Here is a 20241-nt window from a genome sequence, read left to right on the forward strand (position 1 = left end):
TCAGTAAGAAACATTGATTATATATATTTGTGTGAATAATGTTAAATGATGGTGGCAAGTAACATGTCAGGCTTTAACTTGAAGTCGAGAGTTATAACAAAAACCTTTTAGGCAACATATTCCAACTTACCAAAGCTATCAACCATTTTGACTGGGCCGGACAGAGAACTATCACCAGTGCCATACTGATTCACAGCTGACACACGGAAGATGTACTCATTGCCCTTAATCAGCTTGCTTGCAACATATCTGCAGTCCATTATGTTTTCAGCCAGTTTTGTCCAAAGTAGACGACTTGTCTCTCTCTTCTCAAGACTGTAAGACTTGATGGTGCAACCGCCATCCTCCTCTGGTGGCAACCAGGTCAATGTACACTTCTCAGAAGAAACGCTGCTGGCTTCAATGGGGCCTGGAGGTCCAGGAATATCCAAAACCTTGACCTTAATATGTTCCTCCTTAATACCGAAGGGGTTGCTGGCTGTGATGGTGTACTCTCCAGTGTTCTTCCTGCTGGCATACTTAATAGCCAGTGTGGAAGATGTAGGAGTACTGGTGATCTGGACTATATCTGAATTCTTAAACTCTCTTCCAGCCTTAGACCACACAGTGGTGGGTGGAGGTTTTCCGAGGATGCTGGCAGCACATACCACGATGGTGCCACCGGCTCTGACAGACACGCCTTCCTTCATCTCAGCGTCAATGGTGATAGTTGGTGGCTCTGTGAGTTGTGAATACAGAAAATAATTGAGTTCCCATGTCCTTAAGATTTAATTTAATCAATCCATGCAGAATGTGTGCTGTTGAAATGTAATTACATGTTCTTCTTGTAGCAATGTTTTTATTTTACAACCATTATAAGAAGGGATCTAATTCAGCTCTGTTAATCACCAAGCCCTTGCGTTTTATATATAGGCCAAACTTCAAACAATTGGTTCATGGGCAATAATTCTATGTATGTAAGGTAAAATACTTTTTCAATTTACCATATTCGTCCTTGCACACCAAGGTGTCAGTCTGCTCAGAGGGAGCACTGATAGCACCAGCTGCATTCTTTGCTCTTATTCTGAATTCCAAGCTTGAGCCCTCTATGAGATCTGTTGCAGTGAAAGCACAGCCCTGAATGTTGACATGGTTGGCCTTCATCCAGGCCTTCTCTCCCGCCTCCAGTTTCTCCACAATGTAACCAGTCAGCTTATGTCCTCCATCATACTTGGGGGGAGTCCACATTAGTGTTACACTGCTTCTCGTCACGTTAATCACATCAGGTTTGCCAGGAGGATCTACAAGTGGAAATCAGATTGGTGATAGATAATATATCAAGACACTTGTGACAATATATTGTTATTGATGTGATCAGTAAATTGGGACTTACCAATAGGATCCAGAGCAACCACGGGTTCAGTGGTCCTGCTTGCCTTTCCTAGCCCAGCCATATTCATGGCCATCACTCTAAATTCATACTCTAGTCCCTCAATCAAGCCAGTCACTCTGCAATCCTTCACCCTCAGTGGGGTCTTCGAGGCTCTCTTCCACATCAAACTGTTCCTTTCCTTGAATTCAACATGATATCCTGCAGATGACACAGAGCAATTTAAGTGTGTCTTACAGTACTATGGTAAATACTGCTAGGAGATACACAACAACAATAACATGTTTTCTACTGTATGTGTTTACCAGTAATAGGGGAGCCTCCAGTGTCTTTCGGATCCTCCCAGGTCAGAATGGCTGACTCGTGACGAATGCTTACAATCTCAGGAGGAGCTGGAGCTTCAGGGACATCTAGTATAAAGGGAAGTTATTCAAATGAGTGATCAGTATCTGTATATTTTATCATCATTAATACATTTTTATCATAGTTTATGAGGGGTAATTTGTTTCTAAATATATCTAAAAGCTTACTGAATGGATGCTGAGCGATCACTGGGTCAGATCTGAGACACTCTCCAATCCCATATTTGTTCTCTGCAAATATTCTGAAGATGTACTCAATGCCATCATGAAGTCTGGTCACTCTCATGGCGTTTTTCTGGATAGCTGAGGCAACAGTAGCCCACTTGCTATCTGTGGTCCTCCTCTTTTCCACGATGTAGTTGGATACCTCCGAACCGCCATCATCCTTTGGTGGACCCCACTCCAGATTGATGCCATCAGCAGTGATCTCATCAAATTTGACTGGTCCTGTTGGTATTCCTGGTTTTCCCACCACCTTGAGTTTAATCTTACAATCTTTGACTCCTCCACTGTTCCTCGCATTGATGGTGTACTGTTCAGCATCTCCTTTCTGGCAATCACGGATGAGCAGTGTGGTTACGCCACCAGATGTCTCCACAGACATCCTGCCACTATCACCTAAGGTGAGGTCACCCTTCTTCCACAGGACGGAGGGAGTTGGCTTGCCAATGACAGGGATATGGATACGGATGGTGCTCCCCTCCTTTGCCACATAGCACAGGTCAGGCAAGCCGCTCAAGTCACAGTCCGGCAGAACTAAAAATAGGGTAGTGCAGGTTAATCAATGCTATCCTCAATGCTATTAAAGCAAATATATATGTCCAATGTTTAAATTGATACAAAGCATACTTCAACATTCCTATTTCGTACTAGACAGGAGACAATTCAATTATGATGAAAAAATGAAATATCCCTGTCTTATAGCACTCACCTATCTGGTCTTTAGCCAGCACCACAATGTCGGTGGGTGGGCCCTCTCCAGATTCATTGACTGCCTTGACTCTATAGGTGTACTCCTTCCCTTCCTCCAAATCAGTCACACTATGTGTGGGGGTCTTGGACTTAATGAGCTGCTTCCACTTGTCTTCTCCCTCATTCACCTCCAATACGTAGGCAGTGACATGACTTCCTCCGTCACTGACAGGTCTCTTCCAACCCAGGGTGCAGGAGTCTTTAGTGATGAGGTGTGGCTTGAAGTCCATCACTGGCCCAGGTTGTTCTGTAGCACGGATATCATATACAATTATTATTGATCAATGATGTCCACTTAAACGGTATGTCATCAAGCAGGTCTTTGATATACCACACAAACTTATACTGCAAAAAAAACTCTTACCTGAGGCCCTGACCATGCCTGCAGTCTCACAACCCTCTCCAATGCCATAAGCATTCTCAGCCAGAACTCTGAAACAGTAGGCTTGACCTGCCTCAAGATTGGTGATCCTGAAGGAGGACTTGGGGCTTTCTGCAGCAACACAAGTCCATGCCTTCCTCTCTGCTAAACGTTTCTCAACAACATAGCTCTTTACTGGGCTTCCTCCGTCAATCTGAGGGGCATCCCAGGTGATGCAGGCATGACTCCTGGAGGTCTCCTTTACAATCAGATTAAGGGGTGGTCCAGGTGAATCTGTAAAATAGACATTAGGTGAGATTCTGGATTATAGTAGCTTGATCTAGCTGTGGGTTAATCTCATAAATTCTGAAGCCACCAGAAAATCATACCTAGAACCTTCACAACAATAGTGTAAGACTTGGATCCACTGCTGTTCTCCAGTGCCAGAACATATTTTCCAGCATCATATCTGTTTATATCTTCAATGTACAGGAAAGTATCCCATTCAGAGGTCTTGATCATATGTCCCTGTCTTTCCTTCAGGTTGGCATCCACCTTGGACCAGGTGACCTTGGGAGCAGGACGTCCCCTCAGAGGAACGTAAAGTCTCATGGTGACACCAGCACGGAGGACCAGTGCTTTGCGAAGATCTGCATCAAGCTCTGCCTCAGGAGCAACTAAGAAGTACAATACAAAATTGAAATCTCTCAACATGATGGATGACAAGGAGCACTTCTCAGGCCATTTTCTGGCCTTGCAGAGAAAAACAATGTACAATATTAGTGAATTATATTCAAATGATATGTTTAGCATTCATAACATACTTAAGATATCCTTAGGCGTGTGGTTGCCGGGGACGTCACTGGGCTCACTGTAACCAATCTTGTTCACGGCTGTAACACGGAACTGGTACTCATAACTATCCATGAGACCCGTAACCAGTAACTTGGTTTCCTTGAGTTTCTGGGGAACATTACACTTGTTCCAGTCTTCAGCCTCAACTCTCTTACACTCCACCAGGTAGCCAATGATTTCACAGCCCCCATCATAGGCGGGCTTTGTCCAGCTCAGGCTGATAGAGCTGTGGGTTGAGTCAACCACCTTGGGGAAGGCAGGGGGTCCAGGAGGGTCTGCATAGTTTCAGGACAAGAGTAACATTAAAATGTTGAATTATCTGAGGTAGATGATTAACTCTATTGACTTTACGTTTCTGAATGAGAGCCAAAGTCATTATTCACTGGATTTTACTTACATACAGGATCCACTGCAAGGGCAGCGTTGGATGCATCACTGGGTTTTCCCAGACCGGCTTTGTTTATGGCAATGACTCTGAATTCGTACTCTGAACCCTCTGTCAGACCACCAGCTTTGATAGTCCTGTCAATCGCTGGTTTGCGGTTAACCTTAGCCCAGGCAAGTTCAGTAGACTCACGCTTCTCCAGCATGTAACCCAATATAGTAGCACGACCATCATCAGCAGGAGCCTTCCAACTCACAGTCATGTGGTCCCTAGTGATATTGGTGATGACTGGAGGATCGCAAGGTCCAGGAACATCTACATTTAAACACACATACAGGAAGGTTGTTTTATTTTTAATGACTTATTTAATTGTTATAACATTATTATATTGTATAATATATACAATATTATATAATTATAACATTGTTTTAACTTTACGAATACGGATCAGTTGGAACCTACCATATGGGTTCTTGGACATGACAGGGTCAGTCATGATTGGGTCTCCAATGCCATACTGGTTCTCAGCACTCACACGGAACTGATACTCATGACCTTCTATAAGTTTCTCTACGGTGCAGTCTGTGAGCTGGCCGTGGATGTTGGAGGTTACCAGGGCCCAGTTTGCCCTGCTAGTCTCTCGTTTCTCAACAATATAGTTGGTGATCTCCGACCCACCATCTGCCACTGGGGGTTCCCACCTCAGTTTGACACGGTCAGCAAACACCTTGCCGATCTTAATTGAGGCAGGAGGGCCTGGTTTGTCTGAGGAAAATACATTGATTTGTTGTTACTAATTATAATAAATAACACAATAGTCAGAAATAGCAAGATTTTTTGTTCATTTAAATATAATCTTTCATCTAAATATGGCATATGTTTACTAGTTTTACCTACCGAGAACTTTTAGCTTAATGCTTGCAAACTTGGATCCGTTAATATTTTCAGCATGGATAGTGTAGTCTCCAGACTCTTTTCGGCTGACACAGAAAAGCTCCAGGAGATGCACATGTCTCTTCTGGGTCCTCTTCATGCCCTCTACTATGGCCAGGGGGGCACCATCCCTATGCCAGCTGACCTTGGGCAGAGGCTTACCAAACACCTCAGCATCCATACAGACGTTGGCTCCAGCTTTCACCACAATTAAGTTCTTCATGTTGATGCCAGTATCAACTCTAGGTGGAACTGAACAAACAAAAACAATAACATGATGTCACACTGTCCCTTCACCACAAACATTGTAGTTTCATATTTGAATGTCAAAGTAAAAGGAGCATTCACAGTTCTAGAGAAAAAATATATATAATAAAGCCCAAGATCATTTGGGAGTTTGTATGCCTTACCATTTTCAGCAAACACAGGGATGAGGTCTGAGAGTTCAGAGGGTGAACTGATGTTGATGGCAGTCCTGGCAAATATTCTAAACTGGTACTGCATTCCTTCCTCCAGCCCTGTCACCACATAGTCCTCCTTCTGGACATTCTGGCAGTTGGCATTGCAGCGAGTCCATGTTTCCCCTGGGATTTTCATGAACTCAACGTAGTAGCCAATCAGCTTGCTGCCTCCATCATGTCTGGGACGACTCCAGACCAATGAGACTGAGTTATTGGTAACATCCATGGCCTCGGGCTTGCCAGGTGGATCTAAACGATAGCAAAATATGGTTCTCAGTCCCCGTCTGATAACTGCAACTTGTAGCATTTTTCATTAGTATTATTTTTTTTTTTTACTAGTGTGGACTTACCAATTGCAGTTCTTGCGGTGATAAACTCTGACTGTTTGCAAGGTTTGCCCTGGCCAGCTTGGTTCAGAGCTGACACTCTGAAGGTGTACTCCAGACCCTCGATCAAGCCGAAGCAGGTGTACTCCAAAGAACGGATTAATGACTCGTTAGCCTTCACCCACAACAGGCTGTTCCTTTCCTTGCGCTCGATGCAGTAGCCGGTCAAGGGGCTGCCACCATCACTCGATGGCTTCTCCCAGTTCAAGATCACAAAGTCTTTGTTGATCTTTTTGATGTTGAGGTTCCTTGGCTCACTTGGAGGGTCTGGAATAGGAAAATGTAGTCAAATTAGCACCATAATCTAAATGTAACGTGCATGCGCTTCCAGTTTTATGTCTTTGTGACATAATTTATTATAATATATTTTATTTCATAAGACTCACCAAAGGAATATCTGGCGATCCACTTCTCTGAGTAGATAGGCTCAGAGATGCCAAACCTGTTCTCAGCACGGACTCTGAAGCCGTACTCCTTTCCAGGGGTGAGCTTGGTCACCCTGAAACTGGTCTTAGTGCAGGAAGCAGAAACAGTCAACCAGTCTCCTCTGGATACATCACACTTCTCTATAATGTAGTTGGTAATGTTGGTGCCACCATCCTCTGCAGGGGCGTTCCACAGGAGGGTGCAGGCATCGATGTCGCACTCACTAATCTCAATAGGACCCTCAGGTGGCCCAGGAATGTCTGGTAGAGGGAATAGTACAACACAGGTCCTTAATAGGTATCATTTTAACAGTGATGAAGGATAAGTACAATTCAGTAATTCTCTGTTATCTGGAAATGTGCTTATTTGATCAGAACACCCTTAATTGTGATATGAGTGACAGCTTTTTGTTTAAACATACCCATGACGACCACTCTAAGGATCTGGTTGATCCTGGCTGTGCTGTTTTCAGCAGACAGACTGTAGTAACCACTGTCCCGCCTGGTTATATTCTTGATTGTCAGCATACAAGTGGTTGTGGTTTTTTGCACAGATAGGCGGTCAGATGTCAGCACATCCTCACTTCCTTGTTTCCATTTGCAGAATGGTGGGGGCTTTCCAGACACAATGGCTTCGATCACCATTTTTGTTCCTGCACGTGCTGTGACTATATCTGGCATGATGATCTTCGGGGGCACTAAAAACAATAAGAAAAAAAGTTTTAATTCAATCGACAGTTATGACATTTCTTATTTTCATTGTTATTCAGTGAACATTTTTTTAAGGAAACAAGTTACTTACTCAGCTGTTCCTTGATCTCAAAGATTCCCTCAGCTTCTCTGGCAAGACTGACCCCAACTGAGTTTCTGGCTGCGACCCTGAATTTGTATTTGGTGCTTTCCTTCAGTCCAACCACCACAATTGTCATATCTTTGACCACAGAGTATGGTGTCCATTTATCTTCAGGCTGGCCGTCCTCTTGGTAATCTACAACGTATCCATTAATCTTGGCTCCTCCATCTCTTAGAGGCTTCAGCCAGCCCAGAGTGGCACTGTTCTTGGTAATTTCCAACACATCCATCTTCTTGGGTGGGTCAGGCTCACCTGTAACAATCATAGGTGTGTGAAGCAAGAGAAAAAACAAAGAAAACTCAATGAAACTACAGGCTATTACTATGTGTTTAGTATTATTTGTTTGAGGGACAGAAGGTGACAACACCTCCTACATTTGAGGGAATACAAGATATGCTATAACACTTACTGATAGGATCAACTGCCAGATAAGACTTGGGAGAGTCTTGTGGAACGCCAATGCCATACTTATTCACAGCCATAACTCGGAAGTAGTATTCAATGCCTGGTGTGAGATTGGTGATTTTGAAACTTGTTTTCCTCAGGTCATTGATGATATTCGTCCATGTCTTCCTGTCAACTTCACGTTTCTCAACCATGTAATTCAGAATGGGGCTGCCACCATCATTATCAGGGGGTAACCAAGCCAGTTGACAAGATGTCTTGGTGACATCAGTACCCTCCAGGTCTCCAACAGGACCAGGGGTATCTGTGTATTAGATTAGGTTTTGTCAATAAAGAATCCAACTAACGGCAAAAGAAAAGGAACACCTCCTCCATAGCTGAACAAATAAAATGTGCATTATTCCCTGTATATTTTATTACACTGTAAGGAGTAAAACAAGTATTTCATTCACATAATTTATTGAAAAGCCTATTGCTTTTAGGAAACCAATTGATCAGTTACTTACCAAGTACTTTCACACGGACAAATACGGCCTTCTCCCCAGCAGAGTTAGACAGAGTCAGAGAGTATCTGCCAGAGTCCTCCCGTGTGCTCTCAGGGATGACAAGGAAGGACATGGTATCAATCTGGTCCACATGACCTCTTCTCACGACGTTGTCGACCCCAATCTTTTTCCAGGTCACCTTGGGGGAAGGTCTGCCTCTGATTGTGGCAAACAGTCTGATTGGACACCCTGCCCTAACAGAGAAGCCCTTCCTCAGACTGGCATCAAGGTCAATTTCAGGGGCCTCTGCAGGTAAGAAACAGGAGGCGCAGGAATCAGATTAGTTTAAAATGATATACAATCATTCAAACCTAACAATGGAGATTCTGTAAGATCAAATACAATCAACTGAAACAGTGTCTTACCCAGAACCTCCTTGGGAGAAGCAGCTTCTTTTAGCGTAGCAGGACGGCCCATACCGACCTGGTTTTGAGCGGAAACTCTGAACTCGTATTCCTGCTTTTCATCCAGACTCTGAATGGAAAACTCGGTAAGCACCAGCTGCCCACCAGTATTGCACTTCTTCCATCCTTCATCTGGCTTTTCAGGGTCAATTTCACTCTTGATTCTCATCTCAACCATGTAGCCAATGATGGGAGCTCCACCGTCGTACATAGGCTTGACCCAGCCCAAGGTAAGGGATGTCCTGGTGCTGTCCGCAACCTTCAGACTGCCAGGAGGACCAGGGGGTTCTGGATTGAAAAAAGGGGAAACGTTTTTGTAAGTACTATATGTATACCTATGAATAATGAATACAACATATACAGTGTTTCGAAAAACATACCAATTGGATCTTTGGCTGCCACTGGTCTGCATGGTTTGCTTGGATCTCCCAGTCCAACCTCATTTTCTGCTTTGACACGGAACTGGTACTCATGATTAGGGATCAATTTGGTCACTTTCAAGCGTCTCTCAGAGATGGGACTCTTGGTAACTGGGACCCATTTAACTGCTCTCTTCTCCTTCCTCTCCAGGATGTAGCCTGTGATGGACTTGCCACCGTCACTCTCAGGAGGAGCCCAAACCACAGTCATCTCCTCCTTGCCAATCTTGGTGACCTCAGGTGCCTCGGGGGGACCAGGCCTGTTGAACTGAGTCCTGGCAGTGACGTTTTTGCTCTCAATAGCTGGACCGGTTCCCATCTTGTTCTCTGCTCTCACTCTGAAGATGTACTCGTTTCCTTCCACCAGGCGAGTGACATTGCAGTAGTTGGTGACGACTGAGGCAGAGTAGGTGGACCAGACCATTCTCCTGGTCTCACATTTCTCCAGAATGTAGCTGTCGACCTCACATCCGCCATCATCCTCTGGGGGATCCCAGACCACTCTGCACTTGTCTACAGAGATACCTGAAATCTTCAGATCCCTCACGGCTCCGGGGATGTCAAGAACATTGACAGAAGCATATGCGGTGAATGATCCTGCAGAGTTGGTAGCAGTGGCCACATACTTCCCAGTATCTGAGCGCTTCGCTTTGATCATAAGGAACTTAGAGTAGTCTGCGCCAGTTTCTACGGTGATCCTGGGGTTGTCTCCTGTGGACCTGTCTTTCGCCCATTTCACTTCAGGCTGAGGCTTTCCTCTCAGGCCTGCTTCAAACCTGATGGAATCACCTGCCTTCACCACAAGAGTGCCAACCATCTTCATGTCAAGCACGGGTTTCTGAATATCCTCCTTTACGAGAACGTCTCCAGTCTTTACCCAGGCACTCTCTCCACCCTCATTGCAAGTCTGCACTCTGAATTGATAAATCTGTTTTTCTGTGCATTTGTCAGCCATGAAAAATGTGCTAGTGAGAAGATCGGGGTTCAATTCTTCCCATTGTTCAGCATCTTTAGTCTTAAATTCCAGGTTGTATGAAATGTTGGGACTACCTCCATCATAGTCGGGTTTTCTCCATTTCAGGAAAACATGGTTCTTTCCGATGTCAGTAATGTGGAAGTTCTCTGGCTCGCCAGGCTTCTCAATGGGGTCAATAGCGAGGATTGGTACTTTTGTCTCAGTGGTTGGTCCAAGGCCACATTTGTTCACAGCACAAACACGGAACAAATACTCGTGACCCTCCATAAGTTTGGCTTTAACCATGCGGTTTGAGCAATCTGAGGAGATCATGGACCACAACCTCAGGCTGGGTTCACGACATTCAACAATGTAATTGGTGATCTCTGAGCCTCCATTGTCCTCAGGGTTATCCCAGTTTACCATGCAAGATGATTTGGTCACATATGTTAACTTTAGGTTCTGACAGTGTCCAGGCCTGTCCAGAACATTCACAGTGATTATAGCTTCGGCCTCACCACTATAGTTGTTGGCCCTCAGAATGTATTTGCCGTGGTCTCCCCTAGTTGCCTCTTTGATTCTTAGTTGAACAACAGGTAAATTGAGAATAACGGTTGTGCGCTTCTCCGTCTCCAGCACAGTCTCGCCCTTCTTCCAGGTGATCTCAGGGTCAGGTCTGGCTTTCACATAGCCAATAATGTTAATGTTGTGTCCGACACGGACAGTCAGACGGTCACGGCATGTAGCATCCATTTCAATCTCTGGAGGGATGAGAATATCCTGTGCAACAACGGATTGGGGGATGTCTCTTGACTCTCCATCTCCTATCATGTTGCAGGCCCTGACACGGAATCTATATTCTAAGCCCTCTTCCAGACCTTTCACTGTGTAGGCACACAGTTTAATGTTATTATCCTTGTTTACTTTCTCCCACTCAGGTGCACCAGCTTTCTGTATTTCAACAATGTAGCCCAGGATAGGACTGCCCCCGTCTTTGTTTGGCTTAATCCAAACCAGGTCTGCATTTGACTTGCTGTAGTCTTTGATTCTAGGGTTAACTGGAGGTCCAGGGACTGTGATTGGACGACATGGTTTGCATGGGTCTGAGGTAGGAGACGGTCCACTGTAACCAGTAATGTTTTCAGCGAAAACTCTGAACTCATATTCATTTCCCTCAAAGAGCCCCAGTACTCTGTATCTAAGATCCTTGCATGGAGTCTTGTTGACACGGATCCATTTTCCACCCTTGTGTCGACGCTCGATGATGTATCCACTGATGGGACTACCACCATCAAATAGTGGCATGGTCCAACCCACAGTCACAGCATCCTCTGCTATGTCTGATGTGTTTGGTTTGCCTGGATGTGACGGTGCCTCAAATGAGTGTTGTGCAACAGTTGGTGCACTCTCTAGAGGTGCACCAATCCCTATCTTGTTTTCTGCACGGATACGCACCACATACTCAACCCCCTTCTGCAGACGGGTTATCTTAAGCTGGGTGGCTGTGCTGCCAGAGCTCACACCTCCCCATGTCTCCTTCTTAGACTCTCTCTTCTCAACTATGTAATTTATGACAGGACTTCCACCATCATCCTTAGGTGGACGCCAGTCTATCACCATGGAATCAGGGGTTACCTCCAGGATGTTAACTGGTCCAATGGGAGCAGCAGGCACATCCAAAACAGTCACATTCGGAGCCATGGTCTTGGTACCAGCTGGGTTGGACACAGTCAGGAGATAGATGCCAGTGTGGTTTCTAGTGCATTCATTGACACTCAGGACAGTGGAGAAGTTGTCAGTGTCAACTTTGATGTTGCCTTCTGTGGTGATCTCGGTTCCATCAATTGACCATTTGGCAGTGGGCACCGGAATACCTCTCATTATGGCTGGGAGTCTGATAGTGGTTCCTGCCTTCACAATAATGCCCTCAATAAGCTTTGCATCCATCTCAACAATAGGAGCCACTGAAAAAAATAGATATACACATTTTAGACACACAAGACAGTTATATGACATTATAAAGTCCTGTTATATGACTGTAAAAGCATATAACAGGACTAATTCATGAAAAATGACATGTGCTTTGAACAGTATGTCTTACCCAGTTTCTCCTGGCAGAGGACGGGTAGAGTGGTGTCAGGCCTGCTCAAGCCGACGGCATTCTCTGCTCTAACACGGAACCTGTAGGTCTTTCCTTCCTCTAAACCAGTCACATGACTCTCAGGGATGCTGACATTCTTGAAGACAATCCAGTCTCTCTCTCCTTCCTCTTGGTACTCAACCAGGAATCCTGAGATGTCGCTTCCACCATTGCGATCTGGCCAGTTCCAAACCAACCACACCTCTGTCTTGTCCACATCAACATGATGCAAGTCCTTTGGTGGTCCAGGTGGGACTGAGAAGACACAAACACAACATTGTTCAAGTTGGTTATGAAAATACAGAAGGGATATTACACTGGACATTTACCGTACAAGCCATTTTGGCCTGTATGCTCCGATACTCACAGAGAGGGTTCATGGCCTTGACAGCTTTGGTGGTTTCAATGTATTCACTCCTGCCAAACTGATTCTCAGCGGCCACACGGAAGAAATAGGAGGTGCCCTCCATCAGATGTTTGGCCATCATGCTGCGCTTCTTGGAGGAGGAGCACACAGGCACCCACTGTGGGGCTGCAGCATCCTTCTTCTCCACCACAAAGTTGGTGATTCGAGCTCCACCATTGTCTTCCGGATCCTTCCAGGAGATGTAGGCAGAGTCGCTCCTCACCTCAGAGATCCTCAGGTGCTGGATAGGGCCAGGTTTGTCTAAAGGAGTGCAAATACATTTTTGTATTACATAATATAATTGTCATGCTTGTTGAAATTGTAGGTCCAGATCTCCCTGGAATCTCTTTCTCATCAAGTCAGTCGGAGGCTTACCGAGGACAAGCACGGTGCAGGTGGCAGTCTTGGAGCCAGCTGCGTTTTCAACAGTTAGGGTGTAGTCACCACAGTCATCACGGTTGCAGTAACGCATCTGAAGCTTGGTTCCTGTCTGGTTGACCTCAATTTCAGCCCTGGTAGGCACATCTGCCTCGTTCTTCTTCCAGGTGACCTTGGGGAAGGGGATACCCTTGATGCCAGCAATCAAGCTGATGTGGGTTCCTGCCATGGCTTTGATCTCACGGGCCATACCAGCTTCAAGCAGGAGCTCCGGGGGTTCTGCAAATGATGAGAATTTTCACACATATACTCCACAAGTGAATACCAAATACTATTATTACAGATACCATAAAAGAACCTATGTAATGATATAAAAAAAAAAAAACTAAATTACTTACCAAGCCTGTCCAGTGCTCTGACTGGCTCCTTGACGTATGCTGCTTCAGACTCTCCGGCTGCATTCACAGCCGTCACTCTGAAGCGGTACAGGGACCCATCTTCCAGGTTGATCACCTTGAACTTGGTCTCCTGGCAGGAATCTGGAGTTTGGTTAACTTTTTGCCAATCCTCATCTCCAGCTTTCTGGAACTCCACCAAGTAACCGAAGATCTTTCCCCTGCCGCAGTCCTTAGGAGGTTTCCAGGACAGAGTGACAGACTCCTTGGTATTGTCTATGGCCTCAAGGTGCTCTGGTGGGCTTGGAATCACTGTGGAGTGATGAAATAATAGACTGTTTAGAATTGTCCAAACAGGAAAATTCCATGTGAAATTAAGGTGTCTACAATGTCACTTACCAATTGGATCTTTAGCGAAGATAGGTTTAGTTGAAGGGCTAGGATCGCCAACTCCAACAACGTTTTCTGCCATGACACGGAACTCATATTCACATCCCGGGAGGAGGTCTGGCACCCAGTACTCTGGTGTGGGGAATATACGGTCCTTGCCAGCACGTATCCACCTATTGGACATTGTCTCCTTCCTCTCAACGACATAGTTGGTGATGGGCTTGCCACCATCAACTGCAGGGGGGATCCAGGTCAGCAAGACAGTGTCCTTGAAAATCTCCTTCACTACAGGCTGTGTAGGAGCATCCGGAACCTCTGAGATGGGGAAAATTTAAAGAAAACAAATGGGTATTTTGGTGGTTATAATAAAAAACTAAAATCAAATATCTCCCCATGTCCAGGAAATCTGCTAACTTACTGAAGACATCCTTAGCCTTCGTCTCAGCAGACAGCAGTGGGTTGCTGATGCCGTAAATGTTTTGAGCACAGATCCTGATGATGTAATCTCGTCCCTCAATCAGCTTGGGAACCTTACAAGAGGTCCTGGTACATGATGATGTAACAGGCATCCACAGCTCTCTGTTGGTGTCTCTCTTCTCCACAATGTAGGTGGAGATAGGACAGCCGCCGTCATCCAGAGGAGGGTTCCAGGAAATCACCATGTAGTTCCTGTACACCTCGTCAAACACTACCGGGCCCTCCGGAGGCTGGGGCCGATCTGAGGAACCAAGGAAGGACTAATCAACCACCCATATCTCAAATGTGATGTTCATTCTCGAGTAATCAAGATGAAGGAAAGTAGAGACCCAAATAGGCATATAAAATACCTGAACCCTGCCAGCTTTAGTGACTTACCAACAACTGTGACGTTGCAGAATCCCTTGCGTGTTCCAGTGATGTTCTCCACAGCTACAGTGTACTTGCCACTGTGTTCACGCTTTGCCTTGCTGATGGTCAGGCTCAAGGTCCTTGTGGTGTTGGTGAGGGAGACGTCATCCTCAGCCTTTAGCTCCTCATCGTTCTTGGTCCAGGTGATGGTGGGTGCTGGCTTGCCTGTGTAACGACCCTGAAGAGTGCAAGCATCTCCAACACGCACTATAGTTTTGTCTCTGAAGTCAAGGTCCAGAGTTGGAGGTTCTGGTGAGGGACAAAGACATGGTCAATTGTTGTTGTGGATTTTCAATTTCCAAAATATTTTACATTTACAATTGTAAGGATGCTTCAGTATAGTATAAGGGTAACACAGTTGTCCATTGCAACTTACCAATTTCGTCCTTGCAAGTGATGGGCTTGGTGCAGAAGGAGGGCTTGCCCTGACCAATCTGGTTCACTGCGCTAACGCGGAACTCATAGGTGGAGGCTTCCTTCAACCCCACGTGGGTGAACTTTCTGTCCATCAGTGGGTCCTCTGAAATGCGTGAAAAGTTGTCCTTTCCGATCAGACGAGCCTCCAGCACATAGCTGGTGACCTCAGAACCACCGTCGTACTTGGGCGGTCTCCAGGCAACGCTGATGGAGTCCTTGTTGATAGATGTGACTTCCAGATCCTCGGGACGCTCAGGGATGGCTGGTGAACAAACACAACATTGACACCGTTGAACAAATGATCCATATCAAATTTCACAGGATATACACCTATTGTATAATGGTTGAGGAACTCACAGATGGGATCTTTTATGAGGACCATTTTGTCTGTTTCGATGAAAGGACCCATTCCAATGATATTCTCAGCAGCAATTCTGAAGAAGTAGCCTTTTTGATCCAGCAGACCCTGGACCACAGCATTGTGGCGGGTGACAGTGTAGGAGACAGAGGTATAGCCCATACGGTCTGACTCTCTCTTCTCAATGATGTAGTTGGTGATGGCAGAGCCACCGTCGTCCGCGGGGGAAGACCACGTCAGCTTGCAAGAGTCATTGGTGAGATTTTCTCCACAGAAGGGCAGACCCACTGGGCCAGGGACATCTAGGAGACAAATAGTAACATGAGTTAAGTATAATTCAGCCAATTATTTATTTATTATTTTCAACATACTTTAATTTTGTCTCATGGTATTAAACATAAATCTAAAATGATAGTTAAACTCTTCTTTCACACCTAACATTATCCTCATATGATACATCAAACATGAACTGTTTACATACTACACTATTTAAAAAAAAATAATAATAATAATTAAAAAAAAAAAATATATATATATATATATATACTGTGTCCACTTACCCAAAACTTCCACAATAACAGCCTTTTTTCTTTCGCCTCCTTCATTCTTTGCAGTCAGTGTGTAGATGCCCTGGTGGTGTCTCCTGCAGTTCTTAATGACCAACGCAGAGCTGATGGATGTGGTCTCCACAGCAGCCTCTTTAGGCAGATCCGTGTCATCACGGTTCCAAGAGATCTCTGGAACCGGCTTGCCAGACACATAGGCAATGATACGAATCGTTCCACCAGCATGGACCACAATCTTCTCCTTTACTGTGGCGTCCAGGTCTACCTCTGGGGGAACTAAATTAAAAGGAGATGGTAAGGAGGTTAGACTGTATATCTATACTATAGGTGACTAATGGAACATGTAATACTGTAAAGGTGTTTGTGTGATCTACACTTCTAAAATGTAGCAAAATGGACGATTACCGTTTTTTTTTTTCTTAACTGTCACTTACTTGTTCTGTCTTTGACCTCAATGACTTCAGAAACATCTCCAGGATCACCAACTCCTGCAGCATTCACTGCTCTCACTCGGAACCGGTACAGCCCCAGCTCCTTCAGCCCACTCACCACAAACTTGGTTCCTCTGATCTCCTTATCTTTGGCCTAGAGTAGGAAAGACAGTCGGTCAGTTCAATGCGCTTTTCAGTATTTCTGTGGACTACTTCCTGAGATTTGCATGAGTAATCAGATTACTGAAGAGAGAGATAGTTTAATAGGGTGTGTTTACCTTTTCCCACTCTTCTACTTCCACTTCTTTCTCCTCTCCATCATCCAACATTGCCTTAATCTCTTTTTCTTTCTCTCCCTCTTTCTTTTCTTCTTTGAACTCAACAAAGTAACCAGTGATCTTAGATCCACCATCGATCAGAGGTGGAATCCATTCCAGATCTACAGTGGACTTGGTCCAGTCTGTCACTTTGGGCGTGGGAGGACCAGGGGGAGCTATAACCAGAATCAAAATGACAGAATGTCATGTCAGAGGGCCAAAAATAATGTTGTACACAATGACGGGAGAAAAATAGTTTTTGTTAAGATATATATCCTATGCTATTCTCCCATTCATCAATCCATAAATGCCTAGATAATGCATCATGTACCAAGACAGCACACTGTATAAAGTAGCCTATATACACTGCATTTGACCTACCAATGGGGTCTCTGCAGAGGATGGGGTCAGAGGGCACACTGGGCACGCCACATCCTGCTGCATTGATGGCAATGACTCTGAACTGGTAGAGTGATCCTTCCAGAAGACCAGTCACTTCGTAGTTCACACCGAGAGGCGAGCTCCTGATTGGGTCACGGTTCACTCGGCTCCAGCGCTTGCCTGTGGTCTCTTTCTTTTCCAGCCAGAAGCCTATCACCGACGATCCCCCGTCATACTCTGGCTCCTCCCAGTTGACGATCATGGACTCCAGGCATACGTCTGTGACTGTGGGTTTCTCACACTGGCCAGGGACAGCTGCACAGAGGGGAAGATTGGCAAATAAATAACTTGGTTTGATAAATTAATTTATGTAAGACAAGTTGTACACTCTGTGAACACATTTAACTTACTGAAAAGATTCCTGGCTTTCTCAGGCTCGCTCATCAGTGGAGGTCCAACTCCAAATTTGTTCTGAGCCATAATGCGGAACTCATATTCGTGTCCCTCTGTTAGCCTCTGGACGATGTAGGCACACTCTTTAGGGTCGTTGGAGACATGAACCCATGACTTCCTGCTCTCCTCACGCTTCTCAACAACATAGTTTGTCACTTTGGATCCGCCGTCATCCCTGGGTGGGTTCCATGACAACCCAATCCTCTCTGCAAACACCTCAGTGAACTTGATAGGTCCAACAGGTGGTCCAGGCCGCCCTGCAAAAAACAAACAAAATACAGACAATAGTTATAATGTAATCTTCATCAAAATAAATATATTAATATGTCATAAACTTACACTGTTTAGTCACCAGACACAGTAATATCATTTTAATATCATAAACATGAGCTTAATTCTGAAGGCACCATACTTACCAAGTACAGTGAGTTTAATATCCTTGCTGGCTGTGCCCAGGCTGTTGCTGGCAGTGATGGTGTAGAGGGAACTGTCATCTCTCCTTGACTGCTGTATCAGCAGTGTACACTTGTCGTTAGACACCAGCTTGTTGACGTGCTGATCATAGTGAACAGCAGCCTTCACATCTGGCTTATCCAGGGCGGCCTTCTGCCAGGTTAGAGTTGGGAAGGGACAGCCCTGGATTTTGGCTACAAGGCTAACATCACAACCCTCCTCTCCGTCCAGGGCCTCTCTTAACTCGATGGATGGAGCGCCTAGAAAAAGGGAGAACGAAAAAGGTGAAATGCCTGACACTGAAATGTATGAGCTTCCAATGTCAGATTCAAAAACTGTCACTTACATGTCTGGTCCTTGATGGCGAGTGGTCCAGCTGTGGCAGAGGGCCTGCTAAGGCCTGCCTCGTTCACAGCCTTGACTCTGAACTCATACTCGCCACCTTCCTTCAGGTCCTCTACAATGAAGGTCAGTTCCTCCACATTACGTTTGTTGCATTGTTTCCATGTTTCCTTCTCCTTGCCACTGGTGTCCCAGCTCAGACGCTCAATGATGTAATGTTTGACAGGAGCACCTCCATTGTTCTTGGGAGGAACCCAGGTCAGTGTCACAGTGTTCTTGGTCACAAGGTTGACCTTGACATGGGTTGGAGGGTCAGGGGGGTCTGAAATGAAAGACACATGGTTTCTTGTTACTGATAAGCACTTAAGGCCAGATGTTGTTTGAAACAAGGCTGAGTGTTTATCTGAATGATTCACATCTGTGCTACTTACAGATGGGGTCTCTGGCCCTGGCAGGCTCAGTGGTCACAGTGTAGGGTCCGAAGCCCAGGCGGTTCTCAGCCCGCACGCGGAACAGGTAATCCTGTCCCTCCAGCAAGTCTGGCACCACAAAGGCCTGGCTGGCACACGCAGGGTTAACCGTGGTCCAGGCTTTGCTCGTCAAGGTCTTCTTCTCAATGAAGTAGCTCTTTATTCTCTCCCCACCATCGTTATCTGGCAGCTTCCAGATCAGCCTCATGGTTGCCCTGGCAATGTCTGTCACCCTCAGCGCCTTAGGAGGTCCAGGTACGTCTATACACAGGATGAAGAGACGTTTACATTTCTGTAACTGACTGACTGAAAAGAAGTGAAGAATCCTAATACAATAAATCGTAGAAGGACGTACCAAGGACGTTGACAAAGACATTGACGTGTTTCTGTCCGGCTTTGTTTTTGGCTGTAATGGTGAACCTGCCAGAGTGGTTCCTCTTGCTCTCTGGGACAGTGATGACCGAGGTGGTGTCAGTAGACTCAACCTGAAAGACAGGGAAGAAACTCATTTGTTGTGGAAATTAAACTATTAGAATAAGATCCATTTTGGATATGCTACAGTGGCTTAAGATGTTTATCCCTGATCTCACCTCTGAGTCCACAGGGAGTGTGTGGAGGCGGTTCTTCTTGTGGGTCTTGGCTGGTCCATTAAACTCCCATGTCACCTTAGGAACAGGTCGTCCCTTGATGACAGCTGGTATTTTGAAGGGAGCACCAGCCCGGATACATAGCAGGTCATGAGCGCTCACTTCCACAAAGATCTTAGGCTCCACTGAAAAAAAAGAAAAAAAAAGTCAGAATAAAACAATACCACAGTTCCATCTGGTCAGATATCCTCCTTACAGAAGATAAAAATGTAAATGAACATGGTTCTATGTCATTCTTAGTGGGCTGATGGTGTGTTAATTTCCTAATCACTATTGCCAACATTTCCAAAACAGTTTTAAAGTAAGCCAGTGTGGCTTACCGTGAACCTCCTCCACCAGGATCTCAGTGGTCTTGGGGCTTGGATCTGACTCTCCGATGTCATTGACAGCAATGATTCTGAAGCGGTAGAGTTTCAGCTCCTTCAGGCCTGGCACAGTGAATTCTGTGGTGGGGTGTGGGTTTTCTGGGTCAGTGAGTCTGGACCACTCTGATGTCCCCTCATCTTGAGCTTCAATAATGTAGCCCTTGATAGGGTTGCCTCCGTCCTTCTCAGGTGGAGTCCAGGACAGGGTCACACTGTGCTTATTCTTGTCTGCCACCACTGGAGCAGCCGGCATACCAGGAGGAGCTGGGGGACACAATATATTACATTTACATTTAGTCATTTAGCTCTTATCCGCTCTTATCCAGAGCGACTTACAGTAAGTACATTCCCCCT

The 20241-nt window shown here is 45.5% G+C and overlaps 1 protein-coding gene across 1 annotated transcript in view; it reads right to left on the reverse strand.

Moving 5' to 3' along the window:
• ttn.2 (titin, tandem duplicate 2) overlaps positions 1–20241 on the reverse strand; it is a 150455-nt gene that overhangs the window by 42238 nt on the left and 87976 nt on the right. The window contains exons 159-199 of the mRNA XM_084688466.1: positions 19843–20151; positions 19466–19647; positions 19231–19360; positions 18837–19136; positions 18410–18727; positions 18027–18323; positions 17568–17867; positions 17158–17472; positions 16738–16952; positions 16463–16613; positions 16023–16304; positions 15462–15764; positions 15064–15366; positions 14655–14936; positions 14218–14517; positions 13809–14114; positions 13413–13721; positions 13012–13293; positions 12598–12897; positions 12192–12485; positions 9097–12054; positions 8678–9004; positions 8274–8558; positions 7772–8071; positions 7312–7614; positions 6932–7207; positions 6471–6770; positions 6049–6351; positions 5648–5947; positions 5202–5489; positions 4767–5069; positions 4317–4619; positions 3889–4194; positions 3454–3741; positions 3068–3358; positions 2663–2950; positions 1900–2487; positions 1675–1779; positions 1373–1570; positions 984–1280; positions 131–718 (exon numbers count right to left, since the gene is read on the reverse strand). Coding sequence (XP_084544592.1) covers positions 131–718; positions 984–1280; positions 1373–1570; positions 1675–1779; positions 1900–2487; positions 2663–2950; positions 3068–3358; positions 3454–3741; positions 3889–4194; positions 4317–4619; positions 4767–5069; positions 5202–5489; positions 5648–5947; positions 6049–6351; positions 6471–6770; positions 6932–7207; positions 7312–7614; positions 7772–8071; positions 8274–8558; positions 8678–9004; positions 9097–12054; positions 12192–12485; positions 12598–12897; positions 13012–13293; positions 13413–13721; positions 13809–14114; positions 14218–14517; positions 14655–14936; positions 15064–15366; positions 15462–15764; positions 16023–16304; positions 16463–16613; positions 16738–16952; positions 17158–17472; positions 17568–17867; positions 18027–18323; positions 18410–18727; positions 18837–19136; positions 19231–19360; positions 19466–19647; positions 19843–20151 — 14673 coding nt within the window. The remainder of the gene's footprint in view (positions 1–130; positions 719–983; positions 1281–1372; positions 1571–1674; positions 1780–1899; positions 2488–2662; positions 2951–3067; positions 3359–3453; positions 3742–3888; positions 4195–4316; positions 4620–4766; positions 5070–5201; positions 5490–5647; positions 5948–6048; positions 6352–6470; positions 6771–6931; positions 7208–7311; positions 7615–7771; positions 8072–8273; positions 8559–8677; positions 9005–9096; positions 12055–12191; positions 12486–12597; positions 12898–13011; positions 13294–13412; positions 13722–13808; positions 14115–14217; positions 14518–14654; positions 14937–15063; positions 15367–15461; positions 15765–16022; positions 16305–16462; positions 16614–16737; positions 16953–17157; positions 17473–17567; positions 17868–18026; positions 18324–18409; positions 18728–18836; positions 19137–19230; positions 19361–19465; positions 19648–19842; positions 20152–20241) is intronic.

The sequence above is a fragment of the Hypomesus nipponensis genome, chromosome 23, assembly GCF_054491055.1.
Source record: "Hypomesus nipponensis isolate SF chromosome 23, ASM5449105v1, whole genome shotgun sequence".
Taxonomy (NCBI): Eukaryota; Metazoa; Chordata; class Actinopteri; order Osmeriformes; family Osmeridae; genus Hypomesus; species Hypomesus nipponensis.